We start from the raw sequence: 24,934 nt of genomic DNA, 5'->3' as shown, positions 1-24,934 counted from the left end.
TCGCAGTCACACAGTTCCACTCCAGATCTTATCTAACGGCATCACAGCGAGTGCTTCAGCCCCAACTATCCCTTTATAGGGCCACACAAAAATACATTAATCACATAATAATGGCCATTTAAATACTAAAATAATGGGAAAAAATCAAAAAAATTAACCGCATTTCTTATAGTATCTGTTAACTAATATTCATTAATTATAAAATTTAACCATTGAAAAATGTTTCATAGTTAGAATAAATTGTTGTTGTTATTTTTTTATTTCTTTTTTTTCTTATATGAGATGTACACCTTCATTAACTCTCCCTTATCTATCTATTTTTACTTCCTGTCTTCTTGTCACTAACATTCATTTAAGCTTCTCTCGCAGTTTTTGACACTCTTCCGCCCTGGCTGCACTCTATTCCTCGCTTCTTTCAATATCTCTTTCTACCAAAGCTGATGACAACCTTTGACGTGAAATCACATCTGGGATCCCATCTCTAATATTAAAAAAAACAAGGTTCAGTTTAATATGAAGTCGACGGAGATGTTAGTTCTTCGTCCGACGTATGATATTAGCTTGGCTCTCCGAGGTGAGTCTCTATTTATGAGCTGAAGTCTGACACCATTATCTGTTCAATAGGTTCCATCCTCCCTCTCTCTGTGCCTTTTCCAATTCTGACCAACTTTTTGTCCACCTCAGGTGTGTTTCTTTGGAAAAGGAGGCGTTGGTGTGAGGTGGGGGGTGTATAAGGTAAGGTAAGGTAGGTAGGTGTTGCATCAGTGCAGTATAGCAGGAGCATCATCCGAAGGTACAGATTGTAGAGACAAAGAGAGAAAGGTGGAGACAGCAGAGGAGAGGGAGGGTGAGAGGACAGGGGGATATGGTGTGTGGTTGCCAGGCAACGATTGATAACCAAATCCCAAAGCATCCGGATTTTTTGCCGCCCTAACCCTCCCTCCAGACCTGTTTTTGTAAAACACTTGCAACAGCAAACACACTATATATTGTTTTAATTTTTTAAACTATATGTGTTTTAAAAAAAAAGTTGTGTCTGATGGAACATTTACAATCAATAGTTCCATCACTCTGCTTTCTGGCAGTGGAATCCACGATCAATCCATCCTTTCATCCCTTTATTTGTATTAAACCCTCTATTTATTTGTTGTTTCTCCATATTAAAGTAGATTTTTTTAGCAACTATATAGATTAATCAGAGGCAGCTTCATAAGGAAAATGGGTGGTGGTTGTTGGGGGGGGTGGATGGGTGGTGACAGTGGGAGAGAGAGAGGGTGGGCGAGAGGAGGAGTGTGAGGCTGGAATATCAGCTTCAGTACCTGTTAGAGCGACGGATGGCCGGCTGATCAGATTAGAGGTGTCAGGGCTGGTTAATCTGTGCAGGGGAAGGAAACAGAAGTCTTGAGCGTCCCTTCATTCATCGGCGCAAGAAAAAGGAAGAGTCGCCGGAGCACCGGGGAATTTCCCCTCCTCTCCTCTCCTTATCTTTTTTTTAACGTTTTTATTTTCCACGATGGATACCTGCAGGGTGCGAGTTTGGGTGTTCCTGCTCCTGATGTGGCAGCAAGGCATTTCGGCATCGCAGTTTCCCACGCAGCTCATGTAAATATCATCTTTTTTTTTTGTTCGGATTTAGAGATTGTTTTATTACAAACCAGCGCGGACAGGGGTGTGTTAAGATCATCCTCCATCTGTTATGTATCGATAAAGAAACGTATTAGAAATACAGAAATAAAAAAGCTATGACAGCTGGGAAGTTATTGAAGAGTCACGAGGGCTTCACCTGAACCTGAACCGGCAAACTGTCAGTCAGAAAGATACCTTTATAATATCTATATTATTTTTCAAATGTATGTCCAACAACATTTACGTGGTATAAAAACCCTAGTCGGTCTTTCTATTTAAGCGTTTATCTGTCACTGTTAGCAGCTACATTTGTTAGCTCAAAATTTGCTCTTAATCAGGAACTGATGCTAGTCTGGAAAACTTTATTCATCTTTTTTACGTTGACAAATGACATCGTGGTGTGAAATAAAACTTTAATGAAACTATAAACGACACGATTAGTGTTTAATTATACTGAATGTATTTCATCAAATTATATCAATAAGCTTTAATTTTTAATACCTTGCTTATATAATCATTTTAAAATGGCATTACACCATAATAATAATAAGAATTAAAAAAAACGTTTTAACCCAGCATATTTGTATGTCATCTTTGTAGAAACAAATTGCTGTCTAATGGTTGTTTAAATGTAGTAAATGGAAAGACATGGTCTGCAATTACATTTTTTTTAAACTGTTTATAATAGACATCAATGTTTACTTGTACACCTTGTCATAATGTTAGATACTTTTGTTCAATACTATAGCTTTAAGACCTATTTTATATAAGATAAACTCCATAATATTAGTTGCTACTGAGACAAAGTTTATTTTATTAAATCAAGTTACACGTTTTTTTAAAGGTTTGAGACGGATCAGATTTGTGGTCAATACATTTAATCTCATCTAAACTTCAAGCCACACACCCTGCTGCTAAACTGCTAATGCAAGTGACAAAAGGTTCTGAATACGTTCCTGATTTATTATTGTTTTTCTAAATCAGTTGAAGTGAGAAATAGATTGAATTCAATTTTGAAGCCTAATGCACACTGTTCTGCAGATCTACCTTAGAAGAGAAGATGCATTTTCTGTATCATGCCCCTATATTTACTCAACAAGTATTTAAGGATCACATTTTTTTTCCATCATCTGGAGACAGGATGTTATCTTGTGCTTGCACACATGCAACATGAAACAACACCCATTGAAGTCAATGCGGTTACTAATATTTTAGAGCTAACATGCCATCAGAAAAATGAAACAAAAATCTTGAAAAAAAAGACGTTTAAATTGATGTTTGAAAGTAACATTATATTTCTCCTCTTTATTAAACATGGTCACTCTTAATTCAAGAAATTGTAGTTTACCCATCTTGTGATTGATTTTGACTTATAAATGATTGGTGAACCTGTCGTGTTTTATCTGAATTACAACAAATGCATGAATAGCAATGATGGTAATGACAGGCTGCACATCTTCAAATATACAGAAAATGTACAGTATATAATAAATAAATAATAAATATGACATGTTGATCATCATCATCAAGTATTAACCTGCACGTATTAATTTAAAAGTGTCTATTTGCCGACATGATTAATGACATCCCGCTGCTTTAATTAGAGCCGGGTTGAGCCTTGATCGTGTCCTGACTTATCTCATCATATAACAAATGGATCTTATCGTTGCTGTTGTATTATTACTCAACTCTGTGCCAGTTAATATTGAGACTTAGGGTCTCCATAGAACCTTCCTTCTCAGACAGTGTGGATTGTCAGTAGTCTAAAAAATATACAGGTATAAGAAACTGGTCTTTGGATAGACAGTTGCCTTCATTATTTGTTATTTATTTCAGCAGAATCTACTGATTTATGACAAAAGAAATTGGGTATGAATTCACAGTTTTAAAAAACATGGCAGAATTGTTAATAAAAAAGATATTACCATATCTATTTTTCTCTCTCTCTCTCTCTTTGTCTGTTGTTTTCTGCCGGCCTCCTTTTCCGTTTACTCGTTTCCTGAAAACAATTACGGGGCAATGTCTGACCTAGTTGCCCATTATATGTCTATGTCGGTTTAATTAGCCAGTGTTGTTCCAGAGGCTATCGTAATGAAAGCACTGCAGCCAGACCAATGGTGCCATCCCAGTGCAACAGCAATTCATTTATGTTTATGCATCTCTGTTATTCAGTGTATCATGTTCTTATTTTAGCCATACTCACAACAATACATGAGTCTTAAAACCCTGGCGTGATGTATAAAGAGTTAATAGCGCATTGTTAAAGTAACAAATTGAGTCTCCTTTAATTATACTTAAGGAAGAAATATATGGACAACTAGGGGCAAAAGTAATTAACCTTTTATTTATCTGTACCTTGTAATGCTCATGATCCCTTCAGACACATCTACAGTACTAAAGCATTTACTTTACAAACATTCTAAGAGTCCACACTAAATCTTGCAGAGACTTATGGCCATGAATTCACAACAGAAAGATGGGGAACTCAAATTAGTTTTCAAAGCGACTCCCACAGATACGGTGAGGAGCACAGATTTTGCACCAGGGACTACGAAAAAGCTGAGGCTTCTCTGTTTGGAAATGAGGTAGTGCTTTGTACATTTTGAAGGATGTCACCTCTTATGAAAATGTTCCTGGAGGGGAACGGGAGGGAACAACAAGGTACACTTAGAAACAGATGGAAAATATTGCATTGCCACTATAGTTTGTGAACATCTGGGGAGAGAATGAGGGGTTGAATGTGTGGCGATAATTCCATGATGAGGCTACTATGGCACAGCTGTCTATATATAAATATATATCTTGTTCTTTATTAGACTTGGACCCTTCACGTATGCCACAGAGACACCATAAAAACAAGTCAATTTATTTGTCAAAACTTAAATTCATTCATTTTCTTTTGCTTTTTCCTCAATGGGAGCTGCTTGTACTTGAGTCCGAGCTACTTGATGCAAAACAAGAGAAACACCCTGATCAGGTTTTATTGCAGTGTACATATATATATATTCATGGGTACTATTTATTCAACCATCCCACTGTGCTACCCTTGATTGTATCCAGTGTTATTTCAATTGTATTTATCTTACTGAACGTCGCACCGTATAGTGGAGCTGCGGTAATTAGTTGCCACATTAGCGGTGTAGCACTTGCAAAGCAATTTTAGAGCTTCTGTCATTAAGCCCCAGACTGAAATATTACAGTAATTACTTCGTAAAATGAAATTTTGCTTGGTAAAAACCATTTATGATTCCTATATTGTTTTTTTCTTGATGCTTGTGACAATCTTCCAAGATTCCAATCTTGGTCGCAATCTCAAATTGTTGTCAAACTCTCTAGCGAGTGGCTCACCCCGGTCTTCCAAAAACTGTTATTAAGATTTAATCTTCTTACAATGATTGCCCACTCACTAAGATGAGTTGTAATGTTGGCTGAAAAAGTGAATAACCAGTGTTAATCCATCACCCTTTTCTGTGTATTTGTCAAGAAAATACTGTAGAGCCTCTTAAAAAGGCATCATTTGTCATTCCAAGATTCCAAAAAGTAATTAAATAGGTTTTGTTTTACTGATTCAACCATAATAAAAGTACCACTACGTGTATTGGTAAGAATCTGGCAATATGATATATTGAAATACTATTCACAAGGATTTATTTGTAGTATTGATGGAGTACTTTACTCTCACATTGCAGAATGTATAGACCGTATAACTCTTGATGAAGTCGTAACTGCTTATTGTCTGGAGTCGACTGTATCATCAGAAATAAAATAATCAGAATCAGAATGTCTCTATTGTCATTGTACATAGCGCAACAAAATGAAAAGTGCATCATTTAGACAGTGCAAATCACGACACATGCTTCAATAAAAATATAAAACAACGGTTAAGACGATGCAACACAAAATTCACAAGTAATAAATAAAGAAAATGTGTACAGATAAATAGCGAAGCAGCAGAGGTAAGAGGTTTTATAATATGCTGTGGTTATTATTGGGCAATGTTTTGTTTTTTAAGGTGGTCTGGTATATGGTGTGAACAAATGTGTGTATAGATCCTTATTTGTGTTTATTGAGTTCAATGTATGCCGTGTGTGTGTTTAGCTGCCGTCGTAATGAATGCTGCCCCGGAAGTTTAATTGAAACACAAATATATTTTAAACTGCTGTGAATGGATACTTTCTCAGACCCCAAGTAGATACCTTTATGTACGGCCCCGCCCACATGATAACGTAGTTCTCACTTCTCAATGACAATCTGGAACTACAAAGCAGTGTTTATTCAGAAACAGCAGTTGAGTTTAGTTGAAATATTAAAAGACAATTGCTTCTTATTCATTAAAATAAACAGCAAACAACCTTAGACAAATTTAAGAAAAAAACAAACGTTGTAGTGGGCAACCCACTAGGTGAAATAGAGCCCTTCCTCAAGATTCTAATGTCATGGTCAATTTGTTATCCACTGTGACTTGTGATAGGAGTTTCTAGTCATTTGTTGTTACCAACATTTTCATGATGGTGCCTGAAACAGACGAGAACACATTTTTTGAAAATAGCAGAAAAGAACATGCTTTTATGGGAAATGGTCCTTCATCATAGATTGGCTGTTTCATGGTCTGTAGCAGGAGGAAGTCACTCAGCGGAAAGGTTGTTACAGATCGGCTTCTGAGTCATGAAAATTGAACGCTTAAACCATAAATTAAGAGGTGAAGCCAGGACTTCTAAGTATTTGAATCTATTTGTGGATATTCACTTACCTGTCTGCTTCGTAGAAGCCTTGGTAGCGTCATGGTTCGTGATGTTGATCTAACTGGTATAAACATGGTAAAGCCTGGTGGTCTGGGGTCAGAGGAACTGGACAGCTTTATATTCTGGGTGGTCTAATAAACGCATAGGCAGGTCATAAAGCTCGAGGTTAGCGTTGACTTTAAACCTGTGGCAGGGTGGCTGATGCTAGGTTTGATGTGGCTATTACAAAGCAGTTTTTTTTAAAGAAAATATGCAATTTTTTTGTATATATGTTCATTTTATGCCTCTTATTTATGTGTATCTTAAATTTATATTTCGTACTCAATTGTACTCAGTATGTGTCTGTTTGTATCAAACTCTCTTTTCATTCAAATATTTACATTAGAAAATTCGCTCAAGTTCTGACCACTAGAAATGTTTTTCTGGAGATGAAAATCTAGTTTACCATTTTCACACCCACTCTGCTGTGATTGATCAAACATCAGGGTTATTTACTGCAAGATCATCAATCCCAGAAATCTCCACCTCCAAGGGGCTTGTTGTATAAAAAAAAGCAGGCACGATGAGGGAATTACTGCATCTTGGAGAGAAAGACGTCAACATTTGAAACAAACAATAGTTTCCATTCAAAGAAATGAAATAGAATTGCAAAGCCGAGGTACGGGAAATCCAATGCATTTTGAAACTCCATATAATGCCCGAATACATCCTTATTTTCCTTTTTGTCATTGGACACAACTTCATGGGAAATGTCACTCTGATCTAGATTAGAGGGAATCATTGGCAAAGGATAAGTCGAAGATATCATTCTTCATGTGGCATCAGCAGGCAGGACTTTGTGTCATCCCAGGAGCTCTTTGATATACAGAGGAGCACAAGGGTCCTCGACTGCTCCTTATTTCCACATCACAGTCAGAAGGCACAACAACCTGTGACATGTAGCTGATTGGTTGACTTCATGTTTGAACTCTGTGAAAGTAATCGCCTTGGTTGACATGTGGCGATTAAATTACTGTGTATTTGTTCCCAGTTTTCGTCCCCCTTTGGATTGAAACACACTGTATGACCTACCAGTGTGATTTGTTTTGTCCTTGTTTGTTTTGACGCCTTCACTTGTTGACCTTGCATGGAGATGGGTGGAAGATGACGTGATTGACAGCTTAATTGAGCTCTGAAACTCGTCTGATGCTGCTTCAAAAGTGCTTACATCTGAGTCACAAGATTGAATTTGAACACTCGATTTGTTTCACAGGATTAAAGAATGGGTTGATCAGATGCAGAAAGAGCTTGTCACATTGGCGGACACAGCCACGGCGGGAAAGAGGCTCACTCAGGTAAACACTCAGCACCTGCACCAGTACATCGGAAAATCTGGGCGGTATGTTCTGCCTTCATCTGAGTTTAGTTCATACAATTGATGATATATAATATATTTTTTTCGCTTGCAGATAAGAGATAAGATAAGTCAAGTATTGACTTAACGTTAGTGCTGGGTTGATGAAGCTTCATGAAACAGTTGATGAGGTATCATGATACAGCGTCTTCCTTTTGAAAGACCACTAGATGGCACTCTAAGTTTGAAAATGATGCCAGGTTTCATTGACTTTTTAGATCAGAGCCAAATCTTATCAAGAAGAGAAGAAACTGTGATACTCATGATACCTCATCAATTGTTTCATGAAGCCCCACAAACTCATCACTACTAAACAGATTAAAGGATAGGAACAAATGAGTGTACAATAGTTTTCAAGCGCTATAGTCATCATTTCCCCCCTTTAAATACAGCTTGTCAAACCCATGAGAGTGGCACATTATAGATTTTAATCAGTATAGTTTGCTCAGTTTTGAAGAGGTTGAACTGTTAGATAGATAGATAGATAGATAGATAGATAGATAGATAGATAGATAGATAGATAGATAGATAGATAGATAGATAGATAGATAGATAGATAGATAGATAGATAGATAGATAGATAGATAGATAGATAGATAGATAGATAGATAGATAGATAGATAGATAGATAGATAGATAGATAGATAGATAGATAGATAGATAGCAGAGATAATTCAGGTCACCTTATAATTTGGAAAGTTTCGAAACATTGTTTTAAATGTTACAGATACAAGGGTATGCATTCAAATATGGTTGAGAAGTTTGGTGTTTGTACTTCAGGAACCACGCCATAGTTCCTTTCGCGTAGGCCTTGGTATAGATCTAAAATCCATGATACCTGTACTGAAACCGATACCTTCACTTCAGTACCGGTTTCGTGAATAATAATTGTTTCCATACCAATTTCATAAGATATAAGTTATCAATAATTGATCATGCTCGGGTAACGAAAGTTGGCATCGAAAAACGAAGCATTTTTGTGGCTGACTTAAAATAACCCAAATAAGATTCCCAGTGTTACTTTTGTGTAACATGTACATAGAAAGTACAAGTAAAATTAAATGTTGCTATTCAAGCAGCTTATATTACATACCGACTCAAACATCTGTATGAACTGTGTGAAACATTCTTTATCATCAGATCTTCCTGAGAAACCAACAACTGTATACAGTGGAGCAAAACGATGCCGAGGAGTTGGTGGCCAGAGCAGCGAGGAACATCGAAAATCTTTTACGCAAGAGATCTGCAGCATTGGAGGTAAGATGTGACTTTTAAATATTTATTTTAGCGGTTTATAAGATTGTTATTGAATGTAAGCAGATATGACTATCCAAGCAAACTAAGAATCTTGACATGATTTTCAAAATGTAAAATCAAAACACAGAATTGTATCAAGAAGATTTCATAATACATAAATTAATTAAGTGAGAAAAATTTAAGTGAGAAAGAAAGTTATTTTCTCTAGTTTTTTCAAACTGTCATTCCAATAATCTAGTTATTTTAAATGTACTTGATTGTTAGGATAATTATTTTACATAAAATTGTTACTTAAAATAAATAGGTGGAGAGAAATTAATGTTTTAAGGCCAGTATAAATGTGAAATATAATATAATTAATAGCTTATTACTCACTCTACTCTGTGTTCTCAACCCATTCATCCTTCTTTTCCAATCTTATGTTTGAGGTAGGTCCTTTAGGGAAAGTTTACAGTGGACATAATATCAATGTAAAGCACATACAAAACTTAAAATAAAGGGTCTTTCTCAGTTTTTTCTCTATTTACTAATGAGTTTCTAAAAATACTGTTGAAATACAACATGTTTGACAGTGGGGATTGTTTGTCTTTGTACCTGCTCAAGATCTACAAGTCCTTTAATAGTTTTATGGAGCGCGCTTAGCAACCTTTACCGTGCCTTAATAAGGCAACACTATTACTGTCGCAATAGTAAATATTTATGAATTCTCATAAACAATCCTCCTACTAAGCGTCTGCCTTGTGCATGTAGAGTAAACACAGCGATCATTATATTGTGTTTCTGGGTACCGGTGATTTAAGATTCAAAAGGGGTCCAATCCTTGGGTAGATGGAAGTTTATGTGCTTTGTGTGTGTCTGTATGTGTGTGTTAAGGTGAGTCTGCATTTGATCTGTGAGCGGGTCTGATGATCTGACACCCCATCCAAGTGTAGGGCATCGATCACTTCTTACACTTTATTGCACATCTGTGTCTCATCCGCTTCTGTGGGTAACCTCGAGGCACACTGATATTAGATCCTCGATCTTGAAATATGTGAATGGTGGGTTGAATAGAAGACTGGTTAATGCGAACAGCAAGTGGTATCTGGGCATGTATTGGAGTCAAACATGAATATAGTAAAATTTAAATGTTGCACAATGACTGCTGATGACTGTTGGAGATGATAAATGATCCTTTTTGTCAAAATGAATTAAATTACAAGCAAAGTTGTTGGTTCAGTGTTTCCAATACATTTAAAGGATAAGGTCATAGTCATAACAAACTATTTTCATCAACAACTATATGTATGTATTTTTCACTGAAATCATTTAGGTTGATGAAAATAAGCAATTTTTTTTATTTTTTTTTATAAATATTCTTTGAAAACAACATAAATTAGCTTTCTCTGTGTTTGTGGTTCAACCAAAAAAATGTAGAACTGGCTGTGGTGCATCCATAGCATACAATATCAGAATCAGACAACTTTTATTGAAGGTGTTGTAAACCTAACACTGGAACATTGACAGAAAAGAAGGTGCTTGATAAAAAAAATAAGAACAAAAATATGCATTTTTACTTTTTTCTATAATGACTATAGAATAAAGCTTGTATATACATATAATGCAAATGAAACCAGCAGGGTGCCAATTAACACCCCCTTTTTTCCTCCTCTTTTGCTGCTTGCCCCATATATTTACTATACCAACATTTATTTAGGGAAGACTATGGTTAACATGTCAAACAGTTACTTAACTCTGCAAAACAGGTAATGTTTCTATTTTTCTATTTATGTTTATCAGTTAGAAAAATACAAACAAAATTCTTAACATTAGTAATTGACAATATGGAAAGCCACCCCCCATCCAAAACAACAATAAAAACCCAGATATATTTGCTATTCTGGCGATGAAAACAAGTTTTAAAAGAAAGAGCAGCGGTTTTACAATCTTAAGGAAAAGATCCTTATCTGGCACAGCTTTTTAGTTTATAATTATTTAAAGAGACACATCAAAGACGAGAGGAACACAATTTTCTGACCCATATTATTCACATTTTGCCGCTCTGTGAGGTCTCTGATTTTATGCAAATACTGATCTAAAATAACACAATGTAGAACTTCTTTTTTTTTGCCCGGAGCTGTTGCTCTGATGAAGTACTAACACTTGTCTTTGTATGTTTACAATGTCAGTTTAAACACGATGTGTAAATACTTTCATGACTCATGCTATTAAACTCTAATGAGCTCGATCTGCTTTACAGTTTGACTATATTTTTATCTGCCCAAAAGACTTGAAGCATAACCTGTGACTCACAACTGCCCTTTCTTAATCCGTGGTCACTAATCTTCCCGTCACTGTAGCCAATCACTCATGCCGTGTGTGATGAATGACCTTTCAAATGCCAGTTTACTTACCACAGGTGCGTGAAGTGCTGCTTTCCATGGCCGGCCAGGCTTTCATAAATAAGTGTGTTGCAGTGTGTAGCATGCATTATTAATGAAAAACCAGGCTGCACACTGTTCGGGGGGGATCACTTTATCAAAGGTTTACAATGTATACAGAGGCTCGCTTTTACTAGGACCCAGTGTGGCTTTTAAAAACACAATTGCAGCTGCACAAATACACACTGCTCAATGTAAAAGTCTATTTCAGATGAAGGAAATGCATTATGGAATAATACCAATATCCAAGCACAAAGTGAAATCTACGCCTGGAAGGACAATACAACGTCTTTTATTGGGAATTTGTTTACAACCAAAACATATTTGGGGCATTTTCATGTATTTCAGTAACGCTTCAGTTGTACTAAAATATACATACTTGGAGATCTGGTGATTTAAGCGCAATATGTTTCTGATACTGACACATATTATGCTAACCATCAATACGTTTTGTTGTTTTTTCAATGAATATTCTTATATGATTAGTTTCTGTTTTGGTTTTTGGTTGTTAATAATTAAGAGTCCCAGATGTTCGGCTACATTTTTTTCAATCTTTTTTGCTGTACGCCATTATAGTAATGAGCCAAAGATGTGACGTTAAGGTGTTCTCCGGTTTGTGTGTCTGTCAGTGTAAAGTAGTAATGAGCAGAGGCGGTGGTGCGATCAGAGATATCCAAGTCTCGAGAGCAGATGCTACTCAACCACACTTCTCAGCTCACACCCCATATTATTCAGGAGACAAGAGGTGTCTGTGTGTGCATATGCATGTCTGTGTGTGTGTGTGTGTGCATGCCAAATAGCAAGGGAGACCAGGGAAGAAGGGCGATTTGCAGATGGGGAAGTCTAACTAGACGTATGTTCGGCCACAGGCAGATGTAGTAAATATATCAGCCTATCATCTGTGAAGAACAATCCGAGGTGCTAACTCACAAACCATCTTTCTGTTCAAGTTAACGTGGAATTGTATCACTATTCCCTTAATCAAGCATCATTTTTTATAAATGATTCACACTTCAAATAAAGCCACTGGGGGGATCATGCACATATTTTCCACTTTGGGATCCTGGATAATATTTTGGATAATCTAAGAAAAAAAACCTTAGCGATATCGAAACCCTCTAGCTTCAGTTCTCCATCTCTCTCATGAGATTTAATCTCACACCCATGATTACTCCTCCACATTTATGTCATGCTGACAGCCATAAATTCTGCCAAGTAGAGCCTGCTTTTTCTCCAGTCTATTCTGCGCTTAGTATGGTCAAAAGATAGATTTAAAATATGAAGATTTCTATAAAAATTGACAGGAAACAAAATAGTGGTTTAAAGTAATTTAATATTATTTGTTGTACTTAAAGTACACTTATATGAAAACCAAACTCTGACTTATTCACATGTTGTAAATATTGAAGTCATGCTCTTCAAAATGCAGTAGGTCATTCATCATCACGTTGCTCTGTTTTTAAGTTATAATAATAAAGTTCTCTCCGGTTTGGATTTTAAATCTGACGTCACACTGGTGCAAATGTTCCCCCCTAGAAGCCTAAATCAGTTAAGTATCTACATATTAATAGTGAAACAAAATAAATATTTATGTAAACATGGTGACTTCTGCCTTTAGGTGTTTTTGTAATGTGTACATTAAGCAGCAAACCTTATTTTTTTAAATTTGTTTTTAATGTACAAAACGGGAGTTTCAGGACTGAGGTTGAAATCTACGTGAGTACTTGAATGCAACTCGTGTTTTTGTGACCAATCAGAGCAGAGTGGGCGTGGTTGCTTGGACGAGATTTCATCTCAGCAAAAACAGAGCATTTTAAGTGGGCGAGGCTTAAGTGTGTTTTCTAATGTATATATCTTTATTAAATGAGAGTTTTGTGCAAAAAGAAACATATTGATGTGTATAATAGAGGTCCTAGAACATGTAAGACACACTTAAACCATTACATTAGGTGCACTAGGGCAGATAATCCTTAGGGAAACATTTTATTAAATTTGTTTTATATTATTTTCGCTAGCCTGATGCTCATAGGCAAAAAACATACATTGACAGAAGACATTAATGCTTGTGGAAATACTCACATTGTAAAATTAGAAACCCTGGTTCAGTAACGGTTATGTAGATCATAATATAATGAGACATAAAGATCGTAAAGCAATTGCAAGTGCAAGTGCATTAAATAGCGACCCTGGGCTGCAGCAGATGACTTGGGGGTGTGGGCTTATAGTTAAATAAAGAGTGAGACGGATTGATAACTTATTAGGTTCCACAGTGATGTCTTCTATTGTCAAACGTTTAAACAGCCACAGCAGAACCTTGAAAAATCCCCTGAGGTCACAAAAATAAAGTGCTACGGAAACAAGGACTGACAGAAACTCTTCACCTCTCTTCTCCATCGCCTCCCACTACCTGCCAACATGAATAATGTTTTCATTCACATTCAAAACAAATATTTATTCATACTTTCATCTGCGTCATTTGCTTCCTTTTGAAATCAAACTATATCAAATTAAATGCTAAAGGATTGAGATTGTTTTCAGAGCAATCTCGCAGGATCTTCTTTAATGCACAACATTTCTGAATTTTCACTGACTCACAGTTCACTCAGAGATGACTGAGAAGTCTTTAGCACTAGGTGTTGGAAATCTTTCGGAGAAGACTCTGAGTTCGACAGGGTAAGCCACCTGATTCTGCACGTAGGAGCCAAAATGTAATCAGCAAGAATGGGACAGGGAGCAGCTGTAGATTTACTGTTCTCATCAGATGGATTTTGGCATTGGAGAAGCCATGTTGAGCAGCCCAGGTCTCCCCTGAGATCCTCACATCTGCAACTCTCTTTTCCAAGCCAGTTTCTGTGCAGTGTTCTCAGGCTATTGTTACATTTTACTACCCTTACTTCAAAATGTTTTCTTTGTGCTGTTGCCTCATTACATTTTTTATTATTATTATATTATATACTCCTGCTTGTGTTAGCTACACCCACTGGCGACTTCTAACTGGCATAAATAATAATAAAAAGGCTTTGGTTGGGATTATTTTGCTTCTGTAATTCTTGTAAATAGTTTTAATATTGAGTGTTAGCAGCTCAAATCCTTATGGCTTTTGTTAGCTTGACGTAAATGGTCACTTAGTCATAAGACAAAGTGCTCTATTCCATCTGAATGAGCAAAATGAAAGCAATTTAAGGACATTTTATATTATTCATTCGATTGTTTGCTTAGTTTTGACAGAGACATATGAATTAAATCCTTAGTGAAGCAGTCTCAGGGCTTTCCCTTCTTCAACTTGTCAAAAATGTCTCGAACTACTGAGGATTCTTTTTTTTTTCTCATTGTACTTACCCCTTCATTTCACTGGCCAAGAACATTAGTTCATGACCCAGTCATGTATAATCACATATTCTGGCAGCCAGACTTGATACCCTCAGGCAGGTAGTATTCTTACAGAAGCTTTGTCAGTTGCCAGAGACTCACAGTGGAGCTGCCTTGTCTCTTTATCCAAATAACCCAGTGGAGATATTTGTGGAATTATGGAATAGAAGAGCTTTCTGAAGTGTGCAAAAGAGCTGGATATCTTGGATTGTTTTCCAGGAATCCACAGCATAACCCGGTGCTTTTTGTGTAAATTCCTCACGCCTTCTTTATTGTGATTCAGGGCCCGTTTTGTGCTGGAATTGTTTATCTCTCTCCCTCGACTGACTTCCCAATTAATCCATCTGTTCTTATGTGGATTTCCTCCATCTTTTCTGAATCCCATCTTTTCTTTCCTCCCTACCTAACTCCCGTTTTTGTCTGCACTTGCCTTTTTCTTAAGCCGAGGATTACCAGCCAAATAGATACCAGTGTTTGTGAACGCTGACACATTGTCAGACACAGAAGACGGAGATAAAAGTCGATGTGGGTGTTAATGATCTTTTTAGATTGGAGCTGCAGCTTTGTTGTCTGGGGGAGACAGTCTGTTCTCAGTGACCCATTGGCATTTGGAGAGTTTTGACACACATCCTCTTTCTCTCTCTCACACATACGCACAAAGAGTATCAGAGGATCTGTGAGGTTTAGTCGAGCCTGTCTCATCTTCCCTGTCTATAAGCTTTGCTCATCTTTCTCACTAAATGCGCGGCAGGCTGCTGTGGCAGAATGACAACTAAGGCAGAGGAAAGCAAATAGTTACTACGTGGTGCTACTTTCTGCTTCTAATTGACGCCCTATATGGTTGTTTTTTCATAGAAAAAAAGTGTTTTTTCTTTTCATTTAAGAATTACTACCACAGATTCCCAACCTATCCGACTTTACCTAAAAAAAAACTATATTTGGATTCATGGTACTTGTGTTTGCGCCGTTGAATTTGATTACCGCTAAGATCCACGGCCACTCAGAGTGAAAGCTCAGATTCAGTCATCTCTTTTTGTCTATTAGGTCTGTAGGGGGTGGTGGCTTCCTTCTGGTCTCCAGCGGTCCTCCAGTGACAGAGTGTACTCATTATAACAGAGAGCCAGGGTGTCTACACCGCAACGTGTGCGAGAGAAACTAATGAGCGTTGAGATCAAGCACGCTAAAGGAGGGTGTGCTATTGACTCCTGTTAACCAAAATATAAATGGGATGACAGGAGCGACTGGTTATTAACGCTTTCTGTCAGACATTTCCCCAAGAAAGGACATTTTCTGTTTAAAAGAAAAAATATATATTTGGACACAAAATCTATTCCAGATCCGCATGAATTTGTATATATTTATGTATATAGTCAGCCATTAGGGAATAAACAATCGATTTTTCTTCAAATATATTCACTCTATGGCAGGGGTATAAAACTCAATTACACAATGGGCTAAAATATTTGAACCTTGGATTATCTCAGGGTAAAGGTGACCCAAAAACAAATGTGTTTGTATCCCTTGTGTTGTCTGTGGGTCAAGGTGAACAAGCTCCTTGGCTTAACTATGGAAATGCATATGCAGTGGTGGAGGTCGTTCAACTTGACCCAGAGACTACACAAGGGATAACAATGTAATTTGCAACGTCGAACATAATTTAACAATAATTCTGTAACATTAGGTGTGAGTCAGAGTTTTTTTTTTTTTCATGTTTGTAGGCTCAACACTAATTTATATGATGTTCAGTATACTTCAATGAACAAAGTGAAGTTTGTTTAAATGATGCTCTACCTAATTGTTCGAATTGATAATCTATGTTTCCTACAACATTAATATAGATCTACACTGGCAGACTGTATAAAATGAATTAGTGGGCCGGATTTGGTCCCCGGGTCTTCAGTTAGACATAATTGACCAAATCATCATCTTTGCAAAGTAATGTTTATTTTTTTTATTTTTGTCATTTTACCATAAAAACACTACAGTAAGGTAAGGTAAGGTAAAACTTTATTGATCCCTCAGTACTACAGCGATGAAATATTTATTTATTAAATGATCAATTAGAATAATAGATTCTTATCAAATAATCATTACAACTTTTAGTCAAATGTAAACAATACTTAAAGAAATATGTATAATGGAAGGGAAGTGCAAAGAATAAACATTTTGAAACACATTTAATAATAAAAAATAAAAAAATAATATAAAAGTTTAGTTAGTTTCAGAGTTTCTAAATTTGCTTTTGCACTTCCTAACCACCATACATAACATAACATAACATTTTTTTTTTTTTTTTTGTATCTATTGAAATCATTATAGACTTGAAAATGGGGCATATTTATATTCAAAGTTAAACTCTGAATGTGCATTAAAAAAACAACCAAAAAGCAACAAAAGCAAAAAATTCCAATAGTTATCTCATATTGTCACTTCAGTTGTCAGTCATTTGACTCATATGAAGCTTGTGTGACGAATAAACGTTTTTATTTTTTTAATAAAAAGATTCCAAAATAAATATTGTCCGATTGAAAATACAGTTTTAAATTCTTGTAAATTCTGCTCAGGCCTGACTTTGGATATAACTGAGTTAAGCAATGTGTAGCTACGTCAACTTTTTCCACGTGCAGGCTTTTCCAGACCAGGGTCACAAAGCGCTTAAACAATTAAATCAGTCCCCGATAAAATATATGCTTAAAAGGTCAAGACACCACCGAGACAAACACAGGAGTGCTGACTTACTTACACATGGTTCTGATTTCATACTAAGAAAAATATGAATGATTAGCAAATAATTAAAAAAGCAATATCTCATGATATAACTGGTGGTTCAATTCCAAACTCTTGATTGATGTTTTACTATTTCAAACACTCAGATTTTTGAAGGGATCTTGGAAAATGAAAGAAAAAGCTATTAAGGTTTGCTTCCTCCAAAGAATTGTATCATATTGATTTAAGGATGATTACACATTACGCATGCTTCAGAAATGTGTTACACAAAAAAAAATAAGACTTGAATCCTGATTGGAAACGTTAACCAGTTTTAGGGTGTCGCTCACAAGTCTGTGCAGGACGTCTTCGATCAAGGAAAACAGAAGAAAAAGAAGAAAAGTAATTAGTTAGCTTTCCTCGCAAACTCCTCGTCACCCTTCCCCCACGTCTCCCCGGACGGAGAGGAGCCGTGTCAAAGTACTGTCATGAATTTTTAACAATCCTGTCCCTTCTCTTTGGAATGTGTGTGTGTGCTCATGCGTGGACGTGCGTGTGCACTGACTTCTTATCGTGAACACACATCTATAGTAGATAGTGTAATCCTATATTGTCTACATAACACATTAATTGTAAGCTGATGATGCACGATCTGTGTTCCGAGGAACATTCATCTATGAAATCACATACCAGTGTGCTGAGGGAGATATCTGGCACCAGCAGGAGGATTTGGCGAATCAATATCCATATGTTTAAGCACCGCTAAAAATGCACGCTTCCCCACTCATCCCCTCTGATCGTTTTTCATGTCGCATGTATGTAGACAGATTTTATCCATGCATGACCGGTTACATACAATTATCTCACTGTTGTGATATTAACATGATTTATTGTTGATAATGGCTTGTGTTCACGATTGTCTAATTATCAGACATTTGCCCTTTCGATTCTCTTATTTCCCTGGAGGCAGCTGGTGTCATCCGTGAGCCTAAATCTACTTAAAAATATTTATTACGAGAAAATAAAGGAGCTCCTTGTTATTGTTTTTATTACTTATCTTCTAACTGCTTCAAAATGTACTTGAAATTAATATAAAAATAAAAGTCAATGTGAAATGCATGTTGATTTCAATTTTTTAATTTTTAAATTTGATCAAGTATTCCTTATAAACTTTACATTTATGTCAAAGTGAGAGAAAATGTTGGGGGCTAGTATGGCTTTTCTGATTTATTTTTTAAACCCAGCGACAAATAAATTATGACTCAAAACTGAAAATGTTTCCAGACCATTTCATTTTTCTGCAAATAAATGTATCTGGAACTAATTATTTTATTGACTCATTTAACAAATGAATATTTAGAAAATATTATTGATCTATTTCTTTTACATTTGAATTGAGCAATAGATTTCACAATAATTACCTCTAGGATTGTTTATTTTTTGATGCAGAGGAATCAATATATTTTATATTTCAATGTCTTAGTAATCCCTAGTAGTTATAGTAGATAGCTAGGCTATTACTAGTTGCTGCTAGGTGGCACATATGTCGAACTTAAAGCCTACGGGCTAAATCTTGTATGTGGCCTGAAAATATTATTATACTATATATCAGGCAATATGCCAACAAGATAATGTAAAATATTTAAATCCTAAATATATATATATATAAAGTGTGTGTGCGTGTAATAACACTTTCAATGGGAAATACCACTAAGTCAAGCTGTTACATGTGAGTGGTAATCCGTAAACATTATTTTCTGTCTGGTATAACATATAGAAGATTTGAAGGTTCTGAATGAGTTACCTCTTGGTTTCCCTCTTTAAATTTGGCCCTTTCTTGTTTTCACTGCATCGGTCGTCAATCAAAAAAAATGTGCGACACACCTGGTGTATACCATTTGTAACTCAAAATTAAATTCAATGCTAAATGAAGTGTAAATGCTAGTATCATGACGACACACTCACCGCTGTAACATTTTAAATTTAAACACTCTGGATCTGGAAACCTCCAAAACTAAATTTAAAACATGTGTTAAAGATAAATGAAGGCTGACAATGTGGATGTATGTTTTGATTTCCAGGTGAAATAAATGATTATCTCTTGTGTTGTGAGTCAAAGTAAATAAAGACATGAACTAATACATGTTTTGTTTTCAAATGGAATAAAAAAAAAAAAATTACATTTATGATAAAGGATTATCAATTTTATATTAAAAATCTTTTTTAAATCAACTGTAAGTAATTATTATGTTGATTTTATAACAGCTGATAAAATGGCAGTAATTATTTAAGCCTATTATATGGATGTGGTGTATTATTGATGAGCGATGCAGCACCTGTGTCATCCCAGTTTTGTCTTTGGATGATGCTGGCTTGTATGTTATATTTAGCTGCTAACAGGCAGCGCAGAGGAGGTGGCAAGCATGTGCAATAGAGCTGGTTGTTGGAGACGAGACAGAGGGTTTTTGTTGACAGTGATCTCATGTGGTCACCACACATGATGACACTTGTACAAACGGGTTGTTAATGAGAACAGAAGTGGCATCTTCTACTCATGCACAGTTGATACTGAGTACAGTTATAGTCACGCAAACTACTCCTTTTTTCTACCAATCGTTAGATGCAGTTGAGAAATCCTTGAAGAAGTTATGAGAGGAAACAGGAATCAACTGCCACAAAAGAATGGAATCCAGTCATCCTCCAGTGAACCTGCAGCAAAGTTATTTTAAACTTCCGGGCTTGTTTCTCTCTGGCGTCCAGTTCTCATCAGCAGATGGTGAACAAGCTATGGGAAACCATCCTGGGCTTTGATGAGTGGGATTGTGTATTTCCTCCGAAAAAAGTACAGTAATGCGTCTTGGGATCTCATAATTTACCACATATTCATTTTTAAATGTGTTTGTATATTTTAAATAATGTTAAATATATTTTATTATATTATATTTTGTTATTCAAAAAGGTTACATGTTTTGAACATATCTAATACTTTTTTGTGTGTGTTTTAAGTCAATTGTTTTACTAATAAATGTTAAATTAGTACCACCATCTACTCTGTCTCTGTTCTAATAAAAAAAAGTCTTTCTTACGCTGTGGAACAGCTCCAGTGTTTGGCTCTAAGCAGATTTGATTCAGAAACACAAGCTAGTATCGTCTGTTACTCAAACTTTGGTTGTTGCCGGGTTCTTCTTCTTCCACGGACTTCGCAGGGAGGCAGCTTCAGCCGGGAGGCCCAGACTTTCCTCTCCCTTGCATCACATTTTCAATAAAAATGTAACCTAAAATGAACTAAAAACAGGTGTGTGTTGACAATAATCTGCCAATACGATCTGTATCCTGATACAGGCTCAACGATATGTGTATTCCTAAATATTATTTTAGTATTGTCGAGTACTTGACTCTCAACTGTATCCTCTCGTCCTCAGTCACCACCTGGCTCTCCCATGATTTCATGGTTCCTTCAGCTGTGGATTACGTACTTTATTGAAATAAAATATGATTTTAATGCCTCCCCCCCTAAAAAAGCATCAGACTCAGTCATGTTGATTATCGATACAGTAACCTCAGAAAACAATTGTGATATCTTGTTCTATCGATATTTTCTTACACCTCTAGACTTGCTTTATTTCTTACAAATGTTTGTTGTTGTTTTATAAATATTGTGTTGCTTTCATGTTTTTTTCCCCTCACATCTAATCCCTACTCTTGTTTTTGGATAGAGCTCCTGTTAAATTGCCTCCTTGTTTTTGTTTCAATTGTGTATCGGGGGTGTGGGATGAGGAAATGTTAGGTTAATTGCATTTCTATCCCCATGTTGTGCACGAGTATCCAGTTTGATTGACAGCTTCTGAGTTGGTAATCCATTTGCTCTTGACATTATTCCGCGATCTCCCTGTTATTACGGAGATAAGGCGGCACACACTTGCTCTTTTAATTTGCGTCTTTCTTGGATGATTGCATCCTCACTGCCTCACAAACAGATGGCTCATCCAACAGGAAAAAACTATTCATGTTGACATAACACTCACTGTTCACTGGTTTGATCTAAAAATCGGATAATAACAATTTCTATCTGGCGAGATGGTCTTCTCTCAAGTTCTCTATAATTAGACAGATGAAAGAGATGTTCTTTTTCTAATTCCCTGTCATGCTTCTCCCCCTAGAAACTTGCTACAGCTGCTGAGAACTTCCAGATGGAGCATCATTGGAAAGACGAGTTTGAGGTAACTCGGGAACCAAACGCACGTCTTAATTTGATCAATAGACATCATTTATTACTGATCTCCTAGTCTTGATTCTTTAAGCTGCAACTCTAGTTAATTAATAGGATTTTCCTCTGATATTACGTGTACTTGCCTTAAAAAAACGAATTTCAGCTGAGAATTAAACAGTAGAATTGGTATGTGTAGTAGAAATAAAGGTTACAGTATGTGATCACTAGCGTTTGTCTTATTGTCGTACAAATGAATTTCAATGAAATATCTTAGGAATAATGGAATAATGAACCAATTCATATATTTCGATATATTTTTTTGTTGAAGGATTTTTCATTCAAATGTTATTTTAGCACTGAAAACCACCGGGTTTAAAGCATAGTCAGGACAAAGCTGTGTTTTTAATATATTTAATCTTGTTTTATGCTTGTATTTTGACTGTTTTTATATGATTTTTTCATGAAATCATGTAAAAAGAAGTTAAGATTAGGTTCAAATTGTTGTAGACATTGCGTCACAGTGGAAGACAAACATATCGTGTGGTTCTTCTGACCTCATTATAACCAACTAGTTGCTGTGAATCTCTTCATTCAGGGCCATGGCTGCCTAAAGAAAAATCGACCACTTACGTTGGAATGCGTCCAATCAGGCATCGAGCCATAACCGCTGTCCAAATGTACTACAATAGACACCCTAACCACGTCACCTCAGGCAGTGGCAGTTGGCCGACGACCCATGAGCTCATCACACAATTTGGCCCAAGAATCCAAACAAGCAGCACTCAATTTGTAACCCCCACACTCTAGCATGAGTCCCTAGAGAATGTTACAGCAGGAAGCGTTACACACAACCCACCAAGCACTTAAGGGCCTCACCCAGAGAGGTAGAAAAACAAAAGACCCGAAGCTAGGAAACTGAAACAGAAACCAGTGAGAATAAAATTGAATGAAGGGAAAGACAGAGGGTGAGATCGTGGCAATACACTATGGGTTTGGAAAAAACAGCTGGCTGGGGTTGGTAATTGAGCAATGAGGGGTTCGGATGGAATTCCATTGAGGTATTCCATTAATTAAAAAAGGGTATTTTTGGGGAGGAAATATGATACAGGGATGGATTTTCCAGAAATTACTAAATCGTTAATTAGTAGCAAAATCCAGTTTTGCTGACTGTATCAAAATGGAAGCATTCGTTCACACTTCCTCACGACTGCAGATGTTTCACTCTTTTCTATCATCGCAGGGTTTTTAGCTGTGGTTGTTGTCGGATAATATAATGAGTCAATTGTTACGACCATTTCGGATGAGAGATAAGCAGCAGATATTACCGCGGTGAAGTGGCCATCATGAAAAAACACATTTCCATCCCTACATTTGCCAAACAGTTTTGTTTCCAAATTGCCGCAGGCTCAAAAAGGTATTACCCTGGACGGCTGCATTTGTTTCATTCTGACGGAAAGAAAAGGACACTTTAATATAATCCTGATTATTCATTATTCATGTGGCGATTTCAGCCAAACCTAAATCACGTCTTTGTTTCCAGGACGAAGAAATCGCCTACTACAACGCAAAAGACAATGTAAGTGTTTTTTATTTTTTTTATTTCATCACCGTTTACACATGCAGGTCCCATTTAGACAGAGGTCAGTGTTGTTGTGCTGGAGCTTCTCTGTATTCTGTCTAACATCCATGTTGTCCATTAGCACCCGTCTTACCCTCCTTCCATTCACCACATTACCGCCATATTGTCCTCTATTGTTTTCTATTCTACCTCAGGCCATGTTTAGAAATCCTTTCTTTTTTTTTTGCCATTTCTTCTCATGCAGCCAGATCTTCTTCAACCCCCCCCTCCCTCCCCCTCGCAGGTGAAGAGGTTCCTGCCATGTTTCTCCTCTAATTGACAGACGAGATGTATGAGCTGGCTGCACTGTTGCTTTATTAGGGAGCAACTGTTCACAGACTATCCTCCACCCCCATCTTGTATTCTCTTCTCAGCACTCCTGCCCGCATTCTTTCCGCCACATCATCAAGCGTTTTTTTTTCTTTTTCCATTTGTACTACTGTCATTGATGTTTATTAGTGAATGCACACGATGTTTTTTTTCCCCACTGCTTGGTAGGAAGTTAAACAAAAAATACGAGAAAAATCAGATTTTTAAATATACACATCTGTAAGTGCATTTTACTAAATATATATTGACAACAAATTCATGTTTATTTTGTGCTTCAGCTGGACGCAAATGAGACGGAGGGAAGGAAGTACAGGATGCGGCCGGATTTCACGGAAGACCCCTCGTTCAAACGTTTGACTGACCACAACCACACAGCTGTCCATATCCCCACTGACATCTATGATGGCTGTGAGTACGCACACATACAGCAGGGCGGCAGGCAGTTGCCATGGATACGTCTGACACACTCTAATATGATAGAGGGTACAGATATAAATCAAGTAAATTGACCAGTAGTTTGAAAAAAGTTAGCTTAAAAGGAGGTTAATTTGTCCTTAATCGCTTTGCCATGTTAAAAAAAATGTTATTTTTTGCATGAATATGAGGTTTTTGTCCACAAAGAGCATTCAAACTATACAATAGTACATCAAATATGTAATAACAGATGTACTGATGTTATAATACTAACATTGCCTACATTTCTTTTAAATAAATTATTATAAACATTAAAGTATTTCTTAGTATTGACTTGTTATTATCAAAAATGTAATTTTATTTAGATATTATCAAAGAGAAAATTCCCAGAACTTTGATAGGATTAATGTAAAATGTCTTTGTTTTTTTTCAACAAATTGTATAACATTGCTTTTCTATTAATTAAGTTACATAGATTTTGCAGAATCATTTTTATCATGTATTATGTACAAATGATAGAAGTTGTTTTCCTCTTTTATCTAATGATAATTTCATTGCAATTAATGAAACGTTCGCTGGTTAATGATAGACACATTTCATACAAATTTAATCGGTTTTCAGTTCAGTTCAGTTCAGTTTATTTAAAAGTCATGTCTCGTTTCTGATCAAAATGAATACAAATAAATTTAGGTGAGGTTTAATATTTAAATTATATTCTAGTATTTAATTTTCACAAGTCTCTCATCTTCTGTCTTCGTCTCACAATAAATACTTTCTGACGGCAATATAAATAATCAATTTTAGAACATAAAGTAAAAAATAACCTCAATCAAGTAAGTAAGTAATATT

At 36.2% G+C, this 24,934-nt stretch overlaps 1 protein-coding gene across 1 annotated transcript in view; it reads left to right on the top strand.

Annotated features, from left to right (window-relative positions):
• Nucleotides 1–1,270: 1,270 nt before the first annotated feature.
• cacna2d1 (calcium voltage-gated channel auxiliary subunit alpha2delta 1) overlaps nt 1,271–24,934 on the top strand; it is a 77,684-nt gene continuing 54,020 nt past the window's right edge. The window contains exons 1-6 of the mRNA XM_087797600.1: nt 1,271–1,602; nt 7,621–7,702; nt 8,902–9,018; nt 21,674–21,733; nt 23,264–23,299; nt 23,950–24,079. Coding sequence (XP_087653726.1) covers nt 1,514–1,602; nt 7,621–7,702; nt 8,902–9,018; nt 21,674–21,733; nt 23,264–23,299; nt 23,950–24,079 — 514 coding nt within the window. The 5' untranslated portion in view covers nt 1,271–1,513. The remainder of the gene's footprint in view (nt 1,603–7,620; nt 7,703–8,901; nt 9,019–21,673; nt 21,734–23,263; nt 23,300–23,949; nt 24,080–24,934) is intronic.

Source organism: Callionymus lyra, chromosome 8 (genome assembly GCF_982586985.1).
Source record: "Callionymus lyra chromosome 8, fCalLyr1.hap1.1, whole genome shotgun sequence".
NCBI lineage: Eukaryota > Metazoa > Chordata > Actinopteri > Syngnathiformes > Callionymidae > Callionymus > Callionymus lyra.
This window is presented reverse-complemented; position numbering and strand designations above follow the sequence as displayed.